The 25,135-nt window shown below is 44.5% G+C and overlaps 2 protein-coding genes across 2 annotated transcripts in view; both read right to left on the bottom strand.

Annotated features, from left to right (window-relative positions):
• The window catches only part of LOC141732867 (M1-specific T cell receptor alpha chain-like), a 341,791-nt gene that overhangs the window by 76,148 nt on the left and 240,508 nt on the right, over positions 1–25,135 (bottom strand). The window lies entirely within an intron of this gene.
• LOC141732874 (immunoglobulin gamma-1 heavy chain-like) lies at positions 1,324–25,067 on the bottom strand. The gene is made up of 8 exons (XM_074562315.1): positions 24,873–25,067; positions 24,125–24,428; positions 23,773–23,793; positions 8,956–9,011; positions 3,697–3,978; positions 3,065–3,127; positions 2,605–2,721; positions 1,324–1,977 (listed from the first exon to the last, which is right to left on the bottom strand). The coding sequence occupies exons 1-7, from the start codon at positions 24,922–24,924 to the stop codon at positions 2,606–2,608; spliced, it is 894 nt and encodes a 297-aa protein (XP_074418416.1). The 5' UTR covers positions 24,925–25,067; the 3' UTR covers positions 1,324–1,977; position 2,605.

Here is a 25,135-nt window from a genome sequence, read left to right as displayed (position 1 = left end):
ACTGGCATTTTAAGGCGTTAGTGAGGGCATAGGTGTTCCCACACTGACTGCTCTCAGTGGTGCACAGGGAGGTCTGAAAACTCTGACCATGGAGGTATCACTCAGGTCATGAATCTCTTTGTGATGGAAATGAGGGCTCTGGTGTCTTAGGCCAATGTCAATAGGTGTTTAAATAGAGACTGATGTCTTCATCTGGCTGATAAATTTCTGAGTATGAGTCAATGCTATCCCTCACTAGTCACACATTTGTAGATATTTCTTTTTGCTTGTGCAGTGCTGCAGGATTTTAATTCTGCCAAAGCTCTCAGGCATGACCAAGGACTACTCAGGAAAATGTCATTCCTTGATTTGCACAGAGACACAGAAATGGTACTCCCCATCTGAGTCTTGCCCGAGAGACTTGGAAAAACTGTAGAATGCAAGATGAAAAGGTTCAGGCTGTCATGAGGATAAAAATACTAGTGGACGGCTCCCCCTGGTTTACATTATGGTGGTAGAATGCACTAAATAAGCATTTTACTGTTTTCGCATTTGCCATGCAAATTTCACTTATCTTCTGCATAGGGTGAGGGTCTTCCTCTAGGTTTCTGCAGGGTCTGAAGGACTAAGCTGATGAAGCTTAATTAAACAAACTTTACTATGCACTCTGTAGAGGTTGTCTTGAAGCCAGCAGTAACTCAGTCAGTATGTGAAAAACCTTATTTCCTCTTCAGGATGTGGTTAACTTGTTTTTCAAAACACTGGGGAGGTAATCTTGCATGGTGTAACTTAGTCATAAATATTGACCACAGCATCCTGCCTGTTGCTTGAGAGAGAAAGATGAGTTGGGGAATATATTTGTTGGGGTCTTTTTGACTATTAACCAAGCTGCTATGGAAACTATCACTCCATCAAAGCACCATACTTTATTTCCTGTTGGCCTCTTCCTGGTATCAATGAGTGGAAAAACCAGCATGTTTTCTTCTCTCCTGATATGTGTATTTTCCTTCCTCATGCTCATATCAAACTGCCTCTAACTGATTTCTCCTTAGACATGTGTCTTTTATTGCCATGATGCAAATCATCTTTCTGGGGTCTCTTAAAAGTGACCTGAAAGACCAGACCTTATTTGAATCCCCTAAGCCTAAAATTCATGGCTCTACTGAAGCTTTTTAATGTACCAAATAACATCTCCACTTCCCTGCACAGTCTAGAAAAGACAAATTCAGCCAACAGGAAATCTAGGTGTGTTTCTAATCTCAGTGGTCATTAGGACAGTTGGATTTCAGCTGTCTCCATCCTAAATTCAGAAGAAAAAGCACAGAATAAACCACAGCATTTTGGCTTAGAAAAAAACTTTATTTTCATCACTACTACAGCAACCTAAAATGCATGTGCCATACACTTTGCAGAGGAAACAGAGGTTTAATAAAGAAATGCTCAACAACATTACCTGATTGAACTGAATTACTTCAGACTCAACACAGGTCTTCTCATCTACACTAGAAAATTATTGTTATTAAAGCTATTTAAGAAACATTAAAGCTATAAATAGCATCTACTATGCCTGAATTCTCTCAGCAGTAATACATCAGTTCTACAGACAGTAATGTAACATGCCTGTAAAAAGTGTTTTAAAAGGGTCAAATATCTACAATGAGGATTGAATTTTTCAAAACCATTGAAGCAGGTTGGATGCTTCTATGCAAAGGCTAGAAGAGTGGGGAGATCAACTTCTACTTAGCAGGGGGTAAGGAAAAATACACTCTCCTCAGGTCACAGAGAAAAAGAAATAGCAAAAGCAGTTACAACTGTTAAAACTAAATAAACAAGTCAGGCAGGATTCAACAGTATAAAATCTCTTAAGGAGAAGGTGCTGGTTGTGTTCTGGATGGTTATTGTCAGCAGAATTGACACCAGCTGTTCAATCCATTGTGCTGCTGGTACATGCTCCCTCCTGCTGTTCTTCAGATTTCTGATGCTTTGCTTCCCCACTGTCTGGAAGAGCAAAGTGTGTTTTAAACTACATTTAATGCAACTGGGCCTATGTGCCACTGTTGGATAGCTGTCAGATCAAGACAGGTAGACATACAAAACTTAGGCTGGGTTATCTTTTGTGCCTCTTTGGATACCTTAATTTAAAAGTCCTCCCCCCTCCTCTTTTTCCTCCCACTACTTCACATGTTTGTGTTTTGGGATTCTTCCTTTTGACTCCTTATTTGTCTTGATTTTTCTCCAGGCTTTGTGCTCTGCCACTTGCAACAGTCAATGAGATATCTCTTAGTCATTTCTGGTAATACCTGAGTTGCTCTGTCAGAGCAAGTTTGCTCCAAAGAAAATTTGGGGTCCAGTCACCAAGAACTGAGCTTTGAATACAGAAGGGGGCCGTTTTATTTGTGGTTTGGGAGAAAGGGGGGTAGTTGTTTTTTGGGGTTGTTTTTTTTTGGTGCAGGTTGTCGTCATTGTTGGGTTTTCCCCCAGAAACCTACGAGAGTTATTTAAAGCAAACAGGAGCAGATGAACAGGTATCATTGCTTGTGGGGTTAGAGATATACTCAACGGCAGACAGTCATTCCTGGCATGTGCTTCCAGGATTTCCACGGATCAAGCTATGTGCTTCCTTACCTCAGAAAAGAAACAACTTGATACTCATCAGTGTATTGAAGGCGATACTTTTTGCCAGCAGGACTCTTAAACCCAACACAACCATAGACAGCATGTTCGCTTTCTCCACTTTGGTATCTGTTTAATGATAGAGAAAAGACAGGAGAGATCAGTCTAGTTTTGGATATTGTGATATTGGCAGAAAGTGGAAAAAAAACCACAAGAAATAGTTTCAGGGAAAGAAAGAGAAGCAAAGGAAAAGATGATAGAGAAACATGGCAACAACAGGGGAGGAGGAGGTCTGTCTAGATTGGATTTTTCTTCCTGTTGCTTGTCTGTTATGAAACTACCTACCCTGACAAAGCAGGTTGTGTTTGATGAATATGTTGTATTCTAATTCCTCTACCCCTGAGAAAATACATTTCCATGCATTTATCCCCAACACAGTAATGTAACTTCACAATCTATTTAGTTAACTAACCTTGTGCAGAGGTGTCTGTGGTGTTGCAAACCTTCTCTGTTACTGGTTCTTCAGCCTCCTTTTCTGCAGCATGGTAAAGAAAAGGCATTATAGACTATATCCAAATTTTAAAAAGGAATAAACAAAATGTTCGTATGACCCTTCCCATAGGGACACTTGGGCAGGACAGTCTGAGGATCAAATGATTGGTCACTAATTCTAACATTAATTTGAGGAGATGATCACAAAAACAATCCCCCAAAGTATAAAAAGTTGTTTAGAGAAAAAAACAAACAAACAAACAAAAAACAAAAACTCACCACCACTTTAACTTTTTGTTGTTTTTAGAAAGGCTATGTGCTCTAGGAGGTTTGCTGCTATCTGGTTAAGTATTTAGTAATAAGCGAATGTACATTTTAAAAAAAAGGTTGTGTCTTTTGTTTCTTCCCAAAAAAGTAAGTCCAAGTTGTTAAACAGTTAGGATCATTTATTTTAGATGCTTTTAAATATCTGTCATCTCTACCTGCTTAAGTACCAGATGTCTTTCCCATTTTTGCTTGTTATACAGGGCAACGCTTACTAGCAGGAGAAACAGCAAGCACTAGAAGACACTGCCTCCAGAAATAAGTGGCAGCTGTACCACAAAATTGTACCTGACAATGGTGTGTTTTCTGTAATCGTGCTGTTGTCGAATTTGGCCGTGCAGGTCACCTCTTTGCCTTTTGTCACATTGACCACCTTAATAGTATCGTACAAACCCTCTGACGTCAAAATGGATGTACTCTGTTCATATACGACCCTATCAGAAGACATCTCCAAGCTGATGTTCTTTGTAGAGAAATTCCTTGCCAAACAAGCTGCTTTCCCAACGCTGCCATCTTTCTGTTTCTTTGATGTCATCACAATGACTTCTGGGTCAGAACTTTTTGTATTGTCTGTAAAAAAAGCATTGTTTGGGCATGATTTGATTTTATTACAAGCATGCCTGACTGCTAAGTCGCCTGAAGTTCATATATACTCCAGCTGTGACTAATTCCTAGCATTATCAATGACTAACTGCGTTTTTTGCCATTATTTCTTGCTGCTGCTTCCAAAAGATCATATCAAAGACAGAAAGGGTGTATGAGAGTAGTTTTTTTCATAGGAGCTTTAATTCCACAGGATTCTAAGCTTCTTTTCCCAAAGATCGTGCCTATACGTGAATTCTTTATTTTATAAGGGACGTCCAAATGAGAAGAGAACTTTTATGCATGCCACTCCGAGAGTTAAATTATTTTCTCAAAAACTTAATTCCTAAAAACAACACTTCTATCAAGGACTGTCTTGCATATTCATGAGACATGAGGGAATAACTGTTTTTCCTTTGCTCTCCCTCCCCTCCCCCAAATCTTCTTCTGATGTGGCTAAGAGTTCTAACCATAGCAAGAGCAGTAGGGCAAAGAGAAGTCAGCTTGCTGCTTCACTGTTGTGCAAGGTTACTGCAATAAATGACATTACTTGCAGAAATTAAGTACTGCTGCTGCAGTGGGGGACAAGGTTGATCTTTTCAATAATGAATGCTCAGATGCAAGAAGGATTTTTGTCTCTGAGATGGGAAAGTAGGAGAGAAGCAATCAGGATGTGAATTGCATATCTCCACTTCTCCAGGTGTTTCTCATAAGGTCAAGAACTTTCAATTGTCGGGGAGGTTTTCCCCACTAGACATTGCACATGTTGTAAGACATTCCAACCCAGTCTGGAGACAATGAAAAGAGAATAGTATTTGTACTCAGTTCAGCAAAAATTCTTGTGCTTGTTCCAAAAAAAATGTGACGTTTCACATCCATGTGCTGTGCCATATTGTTAGTCCCGCAGTTCCAGGGGCAGTTAATATAGTGCAGTATATTAAACTGATTTGAAGGGAAGAACACCCCAGGGCCTATGAACTTGATGTCCATGGACAAATCTTCTTACAATCTTCCTTAGATTAGTGTAATAACATTCAGTGGTGGTTCTTTAGAGTCAAGATACCAACAAACATTAAGGCATGAAAAACGCGCCCCAGAACGGGAGTTTTGAAAGAACCTGAAAGATGTTGACAAGTTTCCACAGGATTTGGTATCCTTGCTCTCTCATACATCTTTCAGAAGAGTCACTCTGAAACCTTCAGATGTATTTTTTCTGTTTTGAAATAATTTTAGAGTTGAATTCACAATTCCAGGCAACATATATGAATGAAAAAGGCTTGACAACTGCAAAAGCCTGAATTTCAACTTCTGAGAATTTCTTACAAGACATACAAGTAATGAAGTAAAATTGCTTAAACTTGAAGGGGATGTCTTTAATCAGTTAATAATTTTTCAAAATAATTTTCTCAAAATAATTTAGTAGCCAAGAAATCACTATGATATCATGTTTTTTTTTAAAAAAATATGATATCTTTGCCCTCAGGTGGAGAAACTAGTGTGATTCCACGTACCAATGTCAGAATAAGATTAGCAACATGAATTATAATAAAAACACGAAACTGAAGGGAATCCTCTAGTATGCTTCCTTACCAAAAAGGTAAGGTTTAGGAAAGGCTATGAGACATATCAAAAACATTTACATGTCCAGTTTGACAGGAGCATCCTGATGGGTGTCTTTGCTAAAGAGGTGCATTAGACCTTGAATTTTGCATAGGTTGGTGCTACTAATAAACTTCATGGGTTGACTCTATTAATAAAACAGACTCAACTCCATGCTTGTCAACACCTGTTTGTCAATACCAAACAGGAATCAAACATCCATTGATTTCATTTGACCTATTCAGTTTAACTCAAAGTCTGAACAATTTAGTAAGATTAAACTAGAACAGAAATATTGCATAAGATCACATTTAATTCTTTTGTATATTATCCTTCTCTCCCCTCAGTGCTGTCTTTCGAACTTTGACAGAATAGAAATTCTTAGGAACTTAAATATCAATATCCACAGGAACTTTAGTTCCCTTCAGACTCTCCGAGCACGGCTTTGAAATCTAACAATTACTATTGTTAGTAAGCTTATTAGGATGCCTCAGTAAGTGGATAGGTGTTAGATCCCAAAGAAATTCAGCATGATAGCAGCCAGGACGTGCCTTTGTGGAGCCCAAATTATCTAATCACATACCAAAAGGTTACGCATAGAAAGCCTAAAGTCTAACTAGTAACTTTAAAGCATGGAGGGGTGGCTGCCAGAATTTTAGGAGGAAGAAAGGAAAAAAAGTGAAAATCCAAGCAATAACAACTCTGAAAATGTTAATACATAAATACCTACTTGGCTCCACGGTCAGTTGAGTCCCCTTCCCAAAGACAAGAGCAGCAGTAACACACAGTTAAAAAGTGTAAATCAAAAAAGGCTCATTTTCCTATTCCTTCTACATACATTTCCTTTCCAGGTGCTGTAACATGGTTTTGATGGAGCCCGTTAGTCCTGTGCATTCTTTGTTATCTAAGATCTTCAGAGGCTTTTCATGTTTTCTGATCTCCAGCATTTCCAAACAGACAGTATATTATCAAGCTGCATCTCTGACATAACTAATTGGGTAAGATCCTCAACAAGAACACATGTACACTGTGCAATTCTAGTTAATAAAGAAGAATTATTTCTTTATCAAACTCCAGAAGCCCCAACTGAGCCCTACTGTTTTGCGTTACCTGAAAATACATCCATGAATTCTTACCACTGCTTGCTTTTGGGAGGGATTTTTAAGTTACACTCTGGCAATAACATTTTATTAGCACAAAAAGTTGTATTTCTTTTTCCCTTTAATCTTACAAAGTCATGGGAAGAGCTATATATTCCATAATGCTATGGGCTTTAGTTTTCTTAATGAAAGTTTTATCTACAACAAACAAAACCAAAACAACACAAAAAGCTTGTCTGTCCTTAACTGAGCCCTCAAGAGGAGCATATGTGTTGAATATCCTATAGTGACTACTAATGCATGTTTTCTGCATCATTTTGTGTTTGGGGATTCTCAAAAGATTCAGGCAATAAAGTATGTCTCTTATTAACATCTTAAAATGCATATTAGTATCTCCCAAAGAAATACAAATTTTTCAACAAGAGGGTCAGGTTGTGCAAATTCTGGAAATTTTGGCTTCAACTTATTATTTCAACAGACACAGAGTGACTTAGGTGCTTAAGGCCTAAGGCCTATTATCTTTTACCGTCAAACATAATCCTAAAGTCTTTGTGCATCTCTGAAAATGTCATCCTATCCTTAGCTAGAAAAAGAGAAATCATTGAACAGCATGGAAACTTCACTCAACTGAAGTTTCATGTAATATTGCATCAGGATGTCAGAGAGACTAGATAGGCAGGAAAAACAGAGAAAGAATGATTTAAAGCATTTCAGGGTAGAGGAGCGGACGAGGCTAATACCTTTCTCTCGTCAAATGAATTGTTCTCTAACCCAGATTGTGGGAAACTCGGGGAAGTTGTTTTAGAAATTTGAGTAATATACTGTAAAAGTTTTCTTAAACTAAGAATATCTTGTAGTCAATGAGCCACATGCTACCTTCAGATGATTAGAAAGAAATCTTTCTTGTCAGCAGAAGAACCAGCATGCTAAACTTTTTTAAAAAAGCATCAGAACCTTTATGTGAAAAACAAGAGTATCATATCAGCATTTCTGTAAATGTCTGAAATGGCAATATCGTTGCTCAGTCTTACACCTGCCAGCTCTTAGACTTTGTTTTGTTCGTTGTTTTTTCTTGCCAAATACTACTATTCTCTATGGGATATTTGACCTCTTTTTTTTTTTTTGACAAATGTCCTCTTCAAATCAACGTAGGCTGATGTTAAAGTAATGAAATCTGGCATTTTCTTCTGGTCCTACATTTGCAAGTGAGGATTCACTGGTTGGAAAGAACAGATCTTTCTTCAGAAAAATAACTTTGTATTCCTTTGTCCCTTTGGAATTGGAAGTGGACTTAAATTGTTCCAAAATAGGCATTTATTCCCATGCAAGATATCCTACAGACCTGGACAGCACCTAAGGGAGCCCCATGCCCTTCTGGACTGCGAACAGGATGGTTTAGATATAAAATTGCATTATATAAAATGACAGTTTTGTAGCACTTTAAAGACATGCAGACCTGTTAAAGTATCATAACAAGGTGTAAAGTAGGCACCTGGATGTTTAGGATAACAAAGATCAACCTAACAAACTCCCCTGCTGCCCCAACATTCACACTCCCACAGAAAAGCCTGGGTGACATCCACCTTTTTTGTACATCATGAAATTCCAAATAAAGATAGGAAGAACTAAGGTGTATTATAATCCCTAGTCACCGCACCTGTGTTTTCAAAGCCTGGGCAACTTGGTAGCCAATTTTTGTTCATTCTAAGTGGTCTTGGATATTGAGGCACTTGTGCAACTTTAAGCCCAAGGATATTTAATGTCATTCCTCCTCTGTCTTCATGAGAGTGGAATTATTTATCTGGTGACACTACAGGTGGGGTGCCAGTGTCAAAAATTAACTTCTCATATCAGAGAACTAAAGATCTGTCTCAAAACTTTTCTCCACTGTCAGCTCTTCACTGAGCTGTGCATTCCTGCTGAAGATGAGGCAGTGAAAATCTGCTGGAGGATAGGACACTTCAGTGTAAATTTAGGCCAGAGTGTTATCCAGACTGGGAATAAATTATAATGTGTTAAGTAGTGCACACCAGGTGTTTGGGGATCATGGAGTAATGGTGATATACAGAGGTAGCCCAGCTGTTCCTGGGAAGCCTTCCTAAGCAGATACAAGCTGAGGATTTAGCTTGAAACCCTGGCTGGAGAGAGTGCACTCTAGGGAATATTGTGGCAGAAAATTCTTACAGTGAACCCAAACCATTAGATTCCCTTTCCTCCCTCACCTTAATTTTAACATAATTTTTAGAAATAAAATAGTGGTACTTACGTGGTTCAACTGTGAGAGTGGTCCCACTTCCAAATACAAGCTTATCTGTCCTCACACTGATAATACTTATTCCAATAAATAACTCTTTCCTCATGGTATTCAAAAGTGTTGTAAAAACAGGAGATGAAAACGTAGATATTTGTCCTAATTATCCATGTGTGCAACCCCATGAGGGTATCCAGAGCCACATTGTCTTCCAAAACTGGAAATGGAAAAACAATAATTGAATAGTTCAGTGATTTCAAATAGCTTGATTGAGTAGAGGATTTCCAAGTTCTCCCTTTCTTCTGTCTTTTAGAAAACTTGTGAGGTCTATATTTCCAGGATAACTAGAAGTAAGAAAAGAATGTTCTATTTGTCTCCTTAATCATTTCAGTCACCCATCTCCTTTATTACCCAAAATATATTGCCTTTTTCCCTTCTTTAGGTTTTTGTACAGGAACCTATGTTGTTTATATCATTGTGGTACTCCAGTCCCCAAACACAGTGGTGTATTTCATTACAAAAACTGTCTCTTCCTTCTTTTTCAGTACACAGTGTTCTGGATTATGCAGGCAGTCACATGACTTTTGAAGTGGTTTCTGACCCAAGATACCACATGAAGAAATATGACATGACTTTCAAGGAGAGCATAAAATAATGCCAAAAAGTTTGAATTATAAGTGAAAACTTGGGAATTACATGACACCTCTGAAAACTTCCATGGAGTCAAGCTGGATAAAAAGCAGGAAAAAAACCCAGTACTTTTAGTCCTATCTCAAAGATGGGAAATGGAGGTTCCCATGATGACAAAGGCTGGGAGCTCATGACTTCTGGCACCAAAAGGAAGGGTCTTGCTTCACCTGAAGATTTGCAACTACAGAATAGATTCAGTGCTGTCATAGCAAATGAGGAGCTAGGAGATGTGTCAAACAAAGAGTCTGAGCCCATTGGCCATGAGCCACCAGAAAAAGTGGTGTGTGTTAGTAATGAAAGACTGTTATGGCAAGGAACAGAAGCCCCCTCTGACAGCTGGACCTGTCATCTAGGGAGATTTACTCCTTGCCATGGACTTGGATTAGAGTCATTGTTAAAAGACTTGTAAAACTCATTACACCTTCTGACTATTACCCCCTGCTGCTCTTCCACGTGGTTATTAATGATAATTCCAGGAGAGCCCTATGAAGTAGCAAGCAGGCTCTGGGGGTTATGGTCAAAGGTATGAAGGCCCAAGTGGTTTCTCTTTGATTCTGCTGGTGAGGGAGAGGGTGGTGAGAAGGAGTGGATGGATCCTGCTGGTCAACTGTTGTTTGTACAGTTGGCATTGGCAAAAGGGACTTTGTTTCTATGACCGTGGGACCCTCTCTGAGGATTGAGAATGGTTTGGAAGAGATGGGATACACCTGACTAAATGAGGCAAAAACATCTTTGCCAACAGGCTGGCCAACCTGGTAAGAAGACCTTTAAATTAGAAACAAAAGGGGAGGAAGAGGATGATCAATAATCTAGTGAGAAAGTGATGGGAAGGGTTGATACAGAATGTATGAGAAGTGATATGAACAGGATGGTCTTTATAATAATAAAAAAAAAAAGTACTGAAAGGGGTGCACTTCAAGTGTGTCTACATAGATAAGGAAGTATCTATGGAGAAAAAGAAGGGAAATTTCTGGGAAATTAGCATGGCTGGGTGCCTCTTTAAACTGCCTGTGCACAAACTCAGGCAGTATGAGGAACAAGCTAGAGAAATTAGAGCTCTGCTAGTAGTTGCAGGGCTATGATCTCATTGCCGACATAGAGAAGTGGTGGGATAGCTCATGTGACCCAAGAGCTTAAATGCACGGTGAAGTGCAGGTTAGTGCATATTGCCTGGGTTCCTTTCCAGTTTTAACTCCATCTCTTGGTTGCAGAGCTATGCGATAATGGAGGTGTGGTGGGGTAGCTTCCAGAAGTACTGTAGTGGATGAAGCCAGGCTGGATTAAGAGCAGTCCTGAGGAGAAGGACTTGGGGATGTTGGTGGATGAGAAGCTCAACATGAGCTGGCAATGTGCACTCACACCCCAGGTGGCTAACTGTATCCCAGGCTGCATCAAGTGTGGCCAGCAGGTCAAGGGAGGTGATTCTGCCTCTCTACTTTGCTCTTGTGAGACCCCATCTGGAGTACTATGTCCAGCTCTGGAACCCCCAACATAAGAAGGACACAGACCTGTTGGAGCAGGTCCAGAGGAGGCCATGAAGATGATCAGAGGGCTGGAGCACCTCTCCTGTGAAGGCAGGCTGAGAGAGTTGGGGTTGTTCAGCCTGGAGAAGGGTCCGGCGAGACCTTATAGCATCCTTCCAGTACCTAAAGGGGGCCTACAGGAAAAATGGGGACTCTTTATTAGGAAGTGTAGCGGTAGGACAAGGTTTTAAACTGAAAGAGGGGGGATTTAGATCAGATATTAGGAAGAAATTCTTATACGCTAAGGGTGGTGACACACTGGAACAGGCTGCCCAAGAGAAGCTGTGGCTGCCCCATCCCTGGAGGTGTTCAAGGCCAGGTTGGACGGGGCTTTGAGCAACCTGGTCTGGTGCAAGCTGTCCCTGTCCACGGCAGGGGGATTGAAACTAGATGATCTTTAAGATCCCTCCAATTCTAACCATTCTGTGATTCTATGATTCTGTGATTCGTGTGTGAAGGCAAGGAGGAGGAATTGCCCTTTCTGTGAGGGAGTAGCTGGAATACATACTTTGGGATGTGTGATGAGCCAGCTGATAGCATATGGGTCAGGGTTAGACAGCAGATCAGCATGTGTGACACTGTGGTGGGTGACTACTACAGATAACCTGGTCAGGAAGAAGTTGTCTTCAGACAATTGGAAGAAGCTTCGTGTTCACTGGCCTCATGGGAGACTTGAACCTTGTCAAATGTCTGTTGGCAGGACAGTGAAGCAGGGCAGAACCAATCAAGAAGTTTTCTGGAGTGTACTGGCGAAAGCTTCCTGACACAAGTGACTGATGAGCTGGCCCTCCTATTTGCAAATGAGGAAGAATTGGTGGTAGGTGTGGAGGTCAGGGGCATCTTTGGCTGCAGTGATGATGTAGTGTTTAAACTCAGGAATCAGAGAGGAGAGAGCAATGCAAAAAGCAGGACAATGCTAAGCTTAAGTGGGAATATCTGAATACAGTAGGTGAATCCCAACTCGCTCAACTTGATCAGAAGTCTAAAATGACGTGCTTGCAAGATCCAAGATCTGATGTTGAATGTTGGGGAAAATGGTCTTGCATGGAAAGGTCTTTCAGCTGTCTGAGTCTTTCTGGGAATCAAATTTGTCTGTGTACATGCAGTTGTCTGAGGAAAAAGAGACTGTGTAGGGCCCCATGTTTGCATCTTTAGGAGAAGTCAGTGAGTGAGACAATTTGTGTGTAGCAGTTCAGTTGTTTTCAATCACTGTGGTACGTAATCCACACAGTGGTAGACAGTTCTACAAAAACATTTGCTTTTTTCAGTGCCAGGTGATGTCTCTTCTTTCATGTCCTTTGAAGAGCTGGATTTTATTTTCCTCTTCCTCTAGACTGTTCTACTTTTGAACAATCTAATACTGTTCCAGAGATGTTGCTATACACTAAAAACAAAATTGTCAGCATTGCTTTTTTTGGCAGATAGAGTAGTATTAATTTATCACTAAAATATTGTCCATAGTTGTCAAAAAGGAATATTGTTACCTTTGAGTTGTTAGAGCTGTTCTCACTTAAAGGACCCAATTACTGTTTGTCTTTAACAAACATCAAGAGAGTTAGGGTGAAATATTTTAAAGAATATCTGGGGACCAGTTGCCTCTGGTTTTTCAATTTGGTTTCATCCTACATTTCCTAACTCTCTCTGGACCTTCAAGTATTTATGTTCTCAAAGCCTATTTTCATGCCAAATAACAAATCGGTCTATGTTTACAAATTGTTCAAAAGTTGTTTTGGTTTAGCCGATGGTGGTTTAATGGACTCTGTTTGCCCTGATGTGCTAAAGTTGTTTATTTACTCAGATATTTGATTTTCAATATTTCTTGTTTGAATGCCATTTTTATGAGTCTTGGGAGTTTTTTTCCTGATTATATGCACCACTTTTTCTCAGTTTCTTTGATCTTGTGAACTAGATTATTTGACTACTAAGTTGGCTTTTGACTTTTGATTTTTGATTTATTTACATCTGCCTTTGGCTGAGTTTGAGGGTTGGGAAACATCTAGTTATGGTTGACTGAAGTTGGCTTTTGATTTTTTACCTTACTTTAGTGATTTTGATTAATAGTTACCTGGAATTGTGGATCAGTTTCTGAATCCTCAAATCCTCTTCTAAGACACAAAAGAAAATAGCATTATTTCATTCTGTTCACAAATCTGCCTGGTTCCATGCTGTATTACTCAATATGTTTATTTGCGTTATTCTTGTTACCAAGTACAAAGGTGTATTTCTCATTTTTAATCACTGTTTTTAATACCAGTGCTGCTATTTCTTCTGTTTTTAACATGGGCTGTTCAACTACTGTTCCCTTTATTGTGTCAAATTGTTTTCTCCTCATTATTGCCTTGCTCCTACAGGAACAGGGAAGCAGTGGAATAGCCATCCCTGGAGGTATTTAAAAGACGGGTAGACGTGGTGCTGAGTGACATGGTTTAGTGGTGGTTTTGGCAGTGTTAGGCTGATGGTTGAACTCGATGGTATTAAAGGTCCCTTTCAACCTAGATGATTCTATGATTCTTTGACAAAGCTCTAAATACCTCCTGCCACAGGCCAGGGTGCATACAGGTGCCTCTCCCACATCCTTCACTTGCTGTAAAATCTTCCCAGAGCAGTGACACCATACCCTGCTTGTCACTGAGATCTCAGATGCAGTTGAACTGCCCTTTTTCATTTGGGCGGCCACAGAAACACACCTGTCTTCACAGCCTCCCATAAACCACATGCTTGCATTTGTTCCATTTAAAAGTTGAGTTCTGCCGCTGTATTTTTTTTTCTCTGTCCTTGGTGCATCGCCTCCAAAAAATTGCAGGAGGCGCTCCAGTACTGCCAGTGATGTGTTAGCATGTTTAGGCAGTCTGTGTTCCACGAAGTCATACTGAAGATCACTCCTTGGGTTCTGTTTCAGAGGAAATGAGAAGAGAGGGAGTCCCTCCTTCCTCTAGAAAAGTGTCCTAGGCAGATGAAGATACATTTTAGAGGGGAACTAGCAGGTGGTTTGTGCATGCATGGTTGTTTGAATCCCTTCAGCCCTTGCTGAAAGGTCTACACTGCTTTCCAGAAGAAACTACCCTGGCCCTTCCAGCGCAATTATTCTTAGCCCTCCAAAAATCTCCATTTGTACTTTAACAAAATTTCCTTTTTTTGGGAATTCTGAGCCTAGCTCACACCTAACCCGTCTACCTGATTTCATCACACTTTTATAAAAGGTTTTATTGCCTCTTTATTATTTGTTTATTTATTTATTATTTATTATTTATTTATTATTTATTGCCATGGCTTTATTGTCAAGGAGAGCTGCTTCTGGGATACATCTGTCAAGAAGGTGACTTTTCTTTTAAAGGGTGCAGTGGACATCATGTTCTTCTGTGTACAGAACCATCCTATTCAACCCTTCTATCAAAACAGAAATGTTATTGGTCATGGATTCCCTGGAGACACTATAGTTGTCTTAGGAAAACAGATATTTAAGACTAAACAGTAAGTCACAATTTTCAATATGGAGAGTACAACTAAAAGTACTGATTTAAAAGGAGATCTAGAATATCTGCTTGGGGAAGTCCCTGAGCTTCTGAAACCTACACAAAAGGAGATTAGTGTCCTGGTTTCAGCTAGAACAGAGTTAATTTTCTTTCTAGTAGCTGCTGTGTTTGGGATTTGGTATGAGAAGAATGTTGAGGAATGTTGATACACACATTGTTTTGATTGTTGCTAGCTAATGTTTATATTAGCCAGGGACTTTTTCAGCTTCCATAGAAGCTCAGAGGGAGCAAAGACAGGACAAGCTGACTGGGGGATGTTCCATACCGTAGACATCATGCTCAGTATACAAATGGGGGTTGGACGGGGGGATGGGAGTTGGGGGGACCCGTGATCCACGATCACTGCTTGGGAAGGGCTGGGCAACTGATCTTCAGGTGGTAAGAACAACTTGTATGATTTTATTTTGTATATTCGTTTACCATTATTATTGTTGTTATTTTCCTCTTCCGTTACTGTTCTATTAAATAGTCTTTATCTCAGCCCACGAGGTTTTTTTCCTTTCCCCTCCTTTCCTCCCTCTTCTCCCTACCCTACTAGGGGGGAAGTGAGCAAGTAGCTGCATGGTCCTAGTTGCCAGCTGGGGCTAAACCACGACAGCTAGTAACAGAAGAAATAAAGTAGCATTTGTTTTGTATTTATAGCCTTTGCAAGACATCTGACATTGGCCTTACAGGCAGTCTACTGTGTTGAATGGCTTTTAGATTAATCCACTGCAGCGATTCTTCCATAGGACCAAATGTATTAATCAGGGTAAAGTTTGGGGATAACTGACCTAGTATCTTCAGCTCTTATATAGGAAACTCAGGGTAATGTATGCATGCACACAAGCATATGGATTCATTTGCATATGGAGAACATATATGTAAATGCACTTCCATGAAAATCTACACTTCCAAATACAGAAATGTATGCTTAGTCCTCAGGATAAGAACATGTGTGTTTATTCACATGGCACCAAACCTAGGAGTGCAGAGAAGAAATTTTTCATCATGTCCTAGGAAAAATCTTAGCAATGCAGATCCTGGTGCAGTGCCACTGCAGTGCCACTGTTGTTATGTGCTGCTGCAACATTGCTCTGAAACTCCCTGAACAATATGGGGCATGCAAATGCAATTGAGTTCTGTCTTTCCATGTTAAAATTTTGATTCCTTCAATGTTTGTTGTGCTTCTTCAAAAAAAACCCCAAACCAAACCTCTTTCCCTGTCACTTTCTGCCTGTGGGAAAGATTGAGACAAATGGAAGAAAGTTAGAGTGTGTTCATGGTTTTGTGTGTGTTTGTGAGAGATTCTGCTGCTGTTGCCACAGCACCTCTTTGCCCCTTTCCAGGAAAGTCAGCCCAGACTAGCCTTGAGAAGCCTGGGAAGAGCCTTGCCTTGCAGCAACCACAACAGACCTGGCTGCATTTAATTCCCCACCTTCCAGTTCTTCCTGGCCCTGCCTGTCTTTCAAGCACTGTGCCCTTTTCCAGCTCTCTGGTACTGAAGAAACAGGTGGCTGTGTCTCAGCTGATGGCGAGAGCACTTCTAGCGACAGCTCGTTCCTGGAGGGGTCTGCAGAGCTGGTGACTTCCTCAAACGATCTTACTTCTGTTATAGTCTCAGATCTGGAAGAGAAGCAGACAAAAAGCACAAAACTCAGAACTTGAACATGGGAGAAAAGAAGGCAGACTGGCTGGAAGGTAGCTTTGCTTTCCAATGCAGAGTCCTACACCTCAGGAGGAATAATTCCACACACCAATACAGGCTGGAGGACTGCTGGCTGGGAAGCAACAGTTCAGGAAACAGCCTGGGGGTTCTGGTGGACACCGAGTTAGCCAGTATATTCCAGTTATTCCAGTGCCCTTGTGGAATAGATGACTAATGGTTTCCTGGTTTTCCTCCATTAGGATGAGTGTTGTCAGCTGGTCAAAGGAATAATCCTCTCCCTCTACTCAGCACTGGTGAGGCCACAACTGGAGTACTGGCTCCAGTTCTAGGCTGCCCAGTACAAAAGAGACATGGACATGCTGGGGATAATCTGGCATAGGGACACAAAGATGATGAAAGGGACTGGAGCACCTCTCATATGAAAGAAAGCTGAGCGAGCTGGAACTGTTTACCCTCAAGAAAAGAAGGCTCAGGGAGGATCTCATCAATGTATAGAAATATCTGATGGAATGGCGCAAAGACAATGGGACAAGGCTCTTTTCAGTGGTGCCCAGGGACAGACGAAGAGGCAATAGGCACAAACTGAAACACAGGAGGATCTGTCTGAAAATCAGGAAACAGGTTTTCACTCTGACAGTGACTGAGCACTGGCACAGATTGCCCAGAGGTTGTGGAGTCTCCCTCTTTGGGAATATTCAAAAGCCATCTGGACATGGGCCTGGGCCACCAGCTCTAGGTAGCCCTGCTTGAGCAGGTAGGTTGGACCATCCCAATGAATTCCATAAACAGTTTTTTCCAAGAGTGTTGAGGAAAACTCACTTTCCTCTTTTGCGTTCAAGTTTCAATGCTGGAACTCAATAGAGAAGTATACGAGTGATACAAAAGTCATATGGGTGGGTAAAAAAGAAGCACACAAAGGACTCAGGAAAGCTATTCAGCATGGTGGTTTGCTGTATTTATGGTGTGTGGTCCACTGTTAGATCTTATGGCGTGTTCTTTGTTTGTAGTTAAGACACAAGTACATTCTTATGCAATGAGATTGCAAACCACTTACACAAACACAGAGCTTGGCTTTGTAAGGATGGGGAAGTCATTCCCATTTGACTTGTTGACTTCCTGGAGCCTGAGAGGTGTAGTGCTGGCCACAGCTGGTTGCTGGAGGCAGGACTCCTGGAGATAGCGTAGTGGAGGGGAAAAAAATCAATCAGGAAATGATTGTTAGAGGCTCTCATTTTCCCACTCACAGCCACTAAAAGGCCACTGCTGGAGTATGCAGAGTGGCAGTATGTTGGCAGCACATGAAGTCAGGAAGAAGGACTAGAGGTCCTCTAGAGTCAGAAACCCAAGGACACAAGAGTACTCTCAAAGTATTTCCAGACCCCAAAGCTGTCTCTTAAAAGCTCTGGCTGGCCATGAGGCCTGATGTTGTCCTTTCTGTCTCCCCAGAAAGGGTGTTAGAAAGGGGAAGCAGAAGAGGTGCAAGTTTTGCTCACAGGACAGTAGAAGAGTTGAGGCTTAAGGACCTCTGGAAAAGGTCTAGTTTAACCCTCCTGCTTGAAGCAAGGTCAACTAGAGTAGGTGTACTGGATCGGGTGGGGATGGAGTTAACTTTCTTCATATCTGTCATGCCCCACTCAGAAAAGAAGGAGGGTAAGTCACTCAAATTTGAAAATCCCCATCTGCTCATCTGCTCAGACTAAGGTGAGCCAACTCTCAAGGTCCGCATGCAAACATTTATTAAATTCACACAGTCATTAATACATGTCTTAACTGGGTCCATGATAATTGGTTAGGTATATAACAAATTATGGCAAGCAGTAAAGTACACCTTGCATTACTTAGCAACCTATATACAACAAATTATGGCAAGCGGTACTTAACAACAGCTATACAATGAATTATAGTGAGTGGTAAGGTACACCTTGCGTTACTTACTTAACAACTTCAAAATAAAAGGGAAAAGAGAAAAGAAAAAGAAACAGAACCAGAGGGATAGAGGAGGGAGAGAGAAAGAGATCACCGGTCCTTGTTCCAGCATTGGTTCTGCCAACAGGGGTAAGAGCGCTCTTCTGTGTATAATCTCCTCAGGGAAAAAATCTCCTCCCTACAGGCACTTATTTTCCCCTTTTATGTTCGCCGTATCAGTATGACCCACCCAACTAGTTCCGGGCAGTTTCGTCTCAGGGTTCCCAACCCCCTAGGTGACATGTAGCATAATTTGGGTGGAGTGCTATAGTCATATGTTTAGCATGATCTCTATAATCTTTATTAGAATATACAGGGGTGTCAACTTTAATATGCATTTCGTGGATAATGAGGCAGAGCATTATCATCAGGCACAGCTGCCTTTTGAAGAAACAGAGAACTACACAGATTCCCGTTATCTTGTCCTTGCCGGAAAAAAAGCACGGCTGTCCTCTTTCTGTAAGACTGTGTTCCAGGCACCTCCCACGAATCACACAAGAGATAAGCAGGTGTTAGCTTTATCAGTTCTTTGAGCAGGCCTGGTACTTGCGAAATTTTGAGAGACTCCTCAGGAAGGCTCAGAGGGCCTCCTCCCCCTCCTTCATCTCTCACAATTAGTTTCATGCTTCCCTCAGGCTGCTTCTCTTGTCTGTGTTTAGGGGACATTGCAAGTCGCCTCTTAAAATAGCTGCCTGTATGGGCAGCTGTGATGTTTTGTGACCAAAAATGTGTTGATAACACACCAATGTTTTAGCTATTGAACATTGCTTACACACCATCACGGCCTTCTCTGTTTCTTACATTGCCCCACCAGCCACACAGTCAACAACTGGCCAAAGTGAAATGCCATACTGCAGGATGTCAGCAAATCGGTCACGCAGCCGCTCAGTGGGATGGCGGGGAGAACGGGAAGGATAAAAGTGAGAAAACTTGTGGGTTGAGATAAAGACAGTTTAATAGGTAAAGCAAAAGTTGCGCATGTAAGGAAAGCAAAATAAGGAATTCATTAGCTATTTCTCATCGGTAGGCAGGCACTCAGCCATCTTCAGGAAAGCAGGGCTCTATCACTCATAACAGTTACTTGTGAAGACAAAAAGCCATAACTCCAAACATTTCCCAATTCCTTCCTCTTCCCCCAACTTTTTATTGCTGAACATGATGTCATATGGTATGGAATATCCATTTGGTCAGTTGGGGTCAGCTGTTCCAGCTGTGACCCCTGCCAACTTCTTGGGCACCCCCAGCCTACTCACTAGTGGGGCGATGTGAGGAGCAGAAAAGGCCTTGACGCAGTGTAAGCACTGCTCAGCCATAACAAAAACATCGATATATTATCAACAATGTTTTCAGCACAAATCCAAAACATAGCCCCATACTAGCTACTATGAAGAAAATTAACTTTATCTCAGCCAAAATCAGCACAAAAGCAATAAAAGCTTAGGGAAAGAAGGAGGAAAGGGGGATATTAGGAGTTGTGGCATTTGCCTTCCTAAGTAACCACATGTGGTGAAGCCTTCCTTTCTTGGAAATAGCTAAACATCTTCCTGCTAGTGAGAAATGGGAAATATTTCCCTTGATTTGAGCATGCAGCTTTTGCTGTAGTTATTATACTGCCTTTATCTAACTTACAAGTTTTCTTGCTTCTACCCTTCCAATTGTCTCTATCACCCCACTGCAGGTGAGTGAGTGGCTTCGTGGGGCTTAGATGCCAGCTGGGGTGGAGCCACCACACGAGGCTGTCCAGAACCTTGCCCAGTTCAACTTTGAGTATCTCCAAGAATGGACACTACACAGCCTCTCTGCACAACCTGTTCCAGTCTTAAATCACCCCAACAGAAAAAAAATACCAGAGGCCTTAATGGATAAACAAGGCTAGGGAAAATTCAAGCTCACTGGTGAATGGTGCGAGGATCTGGTGACATAGGACATGGAAAACGGCTGATATACTGAATGCCTTATTCACCTCAGTCTTTAAACAAAGCTGTCCTTCAGGAATCCCAGGTCCAAGAGTCCAGGGAGAAGAACCCCACGCACACGGACCTCACACAGGCAAGTGGGGCTTGGATCCTATGCTGACATCCTCAACCTCCTCTTTGCAAGGACAAAGCATTAGGCCCAAGGATGGGGGTGTACCAGGTAGATTCCCTGCCTGTTCCCACACTGCGGAGCAGCCACACTGGATGGAGGTGCCTAAATCACAGCTAGAAGAGGAGGAACTCATCTCCCGCTGTGCTCTGCAGGGATCGGTGGGGAGGTAGAGGCGGGGTGCAGGTCAGGCTGCAAGTGGTTAGCACAGCTCTGTGGCGAGCAGAGCACAGGAGCATGCTCAGTTCCTGGGAGGCGTCACCCCTTCCTCTTCCTTTTGCTTACCCACGATGGGAAAGAACCCCACGCACAGAGCAGTCCACACGGCCAGGCCCCACTCTGCCTTGACTCTCTGTAGCTTGTCTCCGCTGGCAGAACAGCTCTGCCCACATCTGCCCTGTCTGTGCCTCTGTCACTGCAGTCAGTCCTAGTCCCTCCTGGTCCCTCCCTCGGTCTATGACAACAGCGAAGGCGAGAGGTGGGGGCTGGAGGAGCAGAAGAACCTGAAGCTGTTGGTGAACTCTCGGGTGTCTCTCATCCTGCAAGCTGCAATACCAGAGAGCTCGCTTGGCAGGAAAACCTCTAGTGGGCAAAAGGTGGCATGTTGCTGTACAGCTACCCTCGACCTTCCTCTGAGGAAGGACTGCAGTGTTTCTGCTGGGATTTTGGAGCTGGCCCGGGGGGCGGCAAGTTGTCTTCCCAGGGCACCCTGGCTCCTTGCTGCTTGTGAGCTGCTGCTCCTGGATGGGAGCCACTGACCACTCTACTCTTGTGGACAGGGCGCTCCATGGCAGACGTGCTCCTCACCCTGCTCTTGCTCAGCACCCTACTCCTCCACTCGCTCCCTCGTGCTGACATTTCTCCAGCAGCCTCTTCCCACCAAAGCCTTCCCAGATGCCCCCAAGCCGCAAAGGCAGCAAAGGGCAGGGGAGATCCAGGATTTGCTGTGCACTGAAGCTCTGGGGTAGATATGCAGGTTCAAGCCCCCCAGCTCATCCCCCAAAACTCATGTGCACAGGACTGAGCAGGGACCAGGCTGTTGGGGCTCCTCAGCAGAGCAGGGACACTCCCTTCTCCACTCTTACCCTACTCAGCAGGAACACAGAGCTCCCCCTAGGACCTTTGTAGCCACAGGAGAGGACACCTGCTGAGCCCTACAGTGTCACTGTTTTGACTGGTACTACCATTTTGGGATGCCCAAATTCCATGCTGCCCCTCTGCAGACTCTCTGAGTCCTTCCCCTCCTCTTCCTCTTCATGTGTGCTCCAATCTGGCCCCTTAGGGAAGCGATCCAAGACAGGGGTGGGAAGGCGTGTTGCAAGATGGTAGAGGAACCCATTGAACCTGGAGGTGGCCTAAGGTGCCCTGAGACACTTGGAGCTGCCCCAGCATGGTAGGGATACCCCAGGTTCCCCACAGCCCTCAGATCATATCTTCCTTGTTGGGAGTCCTTCCACAAAATTCTATGCTGGACCTCATGAATATACATGAATATATATGCTGGACCTCATGTACACACATGAATATATATGCACAGAGTGCCAACACTTCATGCACAAGGGAAAAGGTGCCCTGCAGCTCAGCTCCTGCTGTTTGCCTGTTCTGGGGCTCCCTGATCAACATGAGATTTAAAAGCTCAATTCAGCTGTGGTTTGCCATAATCAAATCTTAGTTCTTCAATGCTTGTTGTGCTGCTTCTTAAACAAACTGCTTTCTCTGTTGCTTTCTTCTTCTGGGAGAGACTGAGAAGAATGGAAGAAGGTGATCAACTTGTTCATGGTTTTGTGTGTGCTTGTGAGATACTCTGCTGCTGCTGCTGCTGCCACAGCACCTCTGTGCCCCTTTCCAGGAAAGCCAGCCCAGGCTACTCCTCAAAAGCCTTTTTGCAGCCAACCAGGAAAGACCTGGCTGAATTTAACACCCCTCCTTCCTTTTCTGCCCCAGCTTTGCCTGTCGTTCAAGCACTGTGCCCTTTTTCCAGCTCTCTGGTGCTGCAGAAATACGTGGCCGTGTCTGCAGCTGATGGCGAGAGCACTTCCAGCAACAGATGGTTCCTGGAGGGGTCTGCAGAGCTGGTGACTCGTGTCTGGAAGAACGAAGCAATGTGCTGAAGTCCCGTGAAAGGATACAGCAACGCTATGTGCTGCAGGTCTCTGCCAGGAGTCTGACGGATCCAGTCCCAAGCGTAGCTGCTATCGGTGATGGGTACACCAGAGATGCGGCAGGTGAGCGTGAGTGACTCTGAGACCTTCCCTACCACGGGGCCAGAGGCCTCTATCTCCACCTGAGAAAGGGCACCTGCAACCCCAGGAGACAAGGATAAACAGGCAGGAACAGTTCAAGCAATATCTTCATCTACTCCACTGCTTCCCTGGGCTTCTGCCTGTGATCTCTGGGATCCAGCAGCTCCAAACACACATGTTCACAACCTCTTGTTCCTGTTAGAATCTCAGATCTGGGAGACCTCCCCATTCTCCCAGTGGGCTCCCAAATGACCCTCTGTACTTTCTGTATTTCCTCTCCTAGCTACTTAGTGAGTGAATAGTGACAACTGGACTGAGCGGACCTGAGCCGTGCCCAAAACCTGAGCATGGCTATTACCACACCTCAACAATCAGCCGTGACAGGGTACACACGATGGAAACAGCAAAACTTGTTTCCAAAGGTGAAGCAGTTTCAGAGTGTGACAGGAGTGAGGATTGGCATGAGACATGGGAAGGCGGCAAGCAGAAGGGGTAATGCTTTGCAGACAGACTCAGATAAAACAGATAAAACGTCCCCATCAGGACCAAGCACCTCACAACTCTCCAAGAGCAGCCCTGAACCACTGTGGGATTCGACTCCATTCCAGCTTCAGACCCAGAGCTGGGACCCTGGCAGGACGTTTGTGTTAAAGCTCAGCTGGTTTTCCTGTCTCTGTGCAAACGGCACAGAAGTAGCGGGCAGAGTCCCTGGGCTGCAGGGCACTCAGGGACAGATATGCCTCAGAACGGGAATTGTCCTGGGATGCCGTGGCTCAACCCTGCATCGCTGCTCCATAATATGGTTTACTTCAGGCCCAGCAGATGGACACCAAGTCGAATATGCCACCTGGTGCCTGACAGTACCACCAAACATCATGAAGCTCAAAGCTGTTTAGCAGGCACTGAAATGAGACTGAGAGGCCTGTAATTACCAGGCTTTACCTTCTTTCCCCTCTGGAAAACGGGGATAACATTTGCCAGATTCCAGTTGTCTGGGGCCTCTCCAGACTCCCTAGGCCATTGAAAAAAAACAGAGAGAGGTCCTGTCATAACATTGGCCAGCTCTTTCATATCTGGGCATGAATGCCAGAGGGACGCATAGATTTAGGTGCCAAAACAATGCAGAAGAAATACTACAAACTGACCCTAAGCCCCATTTCCAATTGGCCCCTGTGCATCCTGGGGAGAGGAAGGGAATGCAAGAGTGAAGCTGAGCCTGGGAAGAAGGATGGCAGAGAGGGAGGACGGTTTCTTTAGGGATGGGGTAATTTTCTATACTCTCCATTGCACTGTATTTTAATTGGCAATCAAATTCCTGCAGTGTGCAGGACAGGCCACAAACACCTGCCATGCGCAGTGATAATCCCTCACTGCTGGAAACAGCCACGGGTGACCTCACACACATCACAGCACTCCCCTGGCCAATTGCTCTTGCACCTGGGCTGGGCCCCAGCAGGTTTCTGTTAAAGCTCAGCTGGATTTCCTGTCTCCGTGTCAATGGCACAGAAGTAGCGGGCAGAGTCCTGGGGCTGCAGGGCACTCAGGGACAGAGAGGACTCAGACCGGGAATTGTCCCGGGACACCGTGGCTCGACCCTGCACAGACTGCCCGAACTGAGTAACTGAGGAATCATACCGGATGTACGACACCCACTCGAGACCACCACCGGGGGCCTGACGGTACCAATAAACGGGGTAACTCCCGAAGGTGAAGCCGGATCCGCGGCAGGTGAGGTGCACGGAGTCCCCGGGAGCTCGCAGCCCTCCGCCGGCCTCCACCAGCCTCAGCTGCGCCCACACCCCTGCGGACGGAGAGCGCAGGCAGCCGGGCAGCGCGCCACCACGGCCCCACGACGTTCCCCCGCCGCCCCGGCGCCCCCCGCCCCGGCACAGCCACAGCCGCCACCCGCCTCTCCCGGCAAAGCCCCGCGCCCGGGGCAATGCCCCGCCTGCCCCCCTCGGGGCTCAGCCGCGCCCGCTCCCACGCTGCGGCCAGACTCGCCGCCCCAAAGCCTTCCCCGGCCCGGCCTCGGCCCCGGCCTCGGCCCCGGCCTCGGCCCCGGCCTCGGCCCCGGCCTCTCCGTCGCCCGCCCACCCCACCCGCTCCTCGCCCACGGCGAGCGCCAGCCGACAGCTCCCCCGGCGCGGGAGCAGCCGCAGCCCCGGGGCCCCGGCACGGGCAGCGCCGACCGCGGGCAGCCGAAGCCCCGGGCCCGGCCTCGCCGCCCTCCCCGCACGGTTCTCACCTGCCGGCCCCAAGGCCAAGGCCAGGAGCCACGGCCCCAGTCCGGCCGCCATCGTGCCCTGCCGCGCCGGGGAAGGACGGGGACCGAGGGCCCGGCGGGAGCCGCACAGGAGCCGAGCGGAGCCGCGCTCGCGACCGCTCCTGCCCGCCCGCTGGCGAGGGGGCAGAGCCGATGCCTCTGCCCGCCCCCAGCACCCCCGCCCCGGCCCCCCGCTGTAGCGGCCCCTTTGGGGCAGGACAAGGGCGGGTGCGGGCAGGACCACG

Source organism: Larus michahellis, chromosome 18 (genome assembly GCF_964199755.1).
Source record: "Larus michahellis chromosome 18, bLarMic1.1, whole genome shotgun sequence".
Classification (NCBI taxonomy): Eukaryota; Metazoa; Chordata; class Aves; order Charadriiformes; family Laridae; genus Larus; species Larus michahellis.
This window is presented reverse-complemented; position numbering and strand designations above follow the sequence as displayed.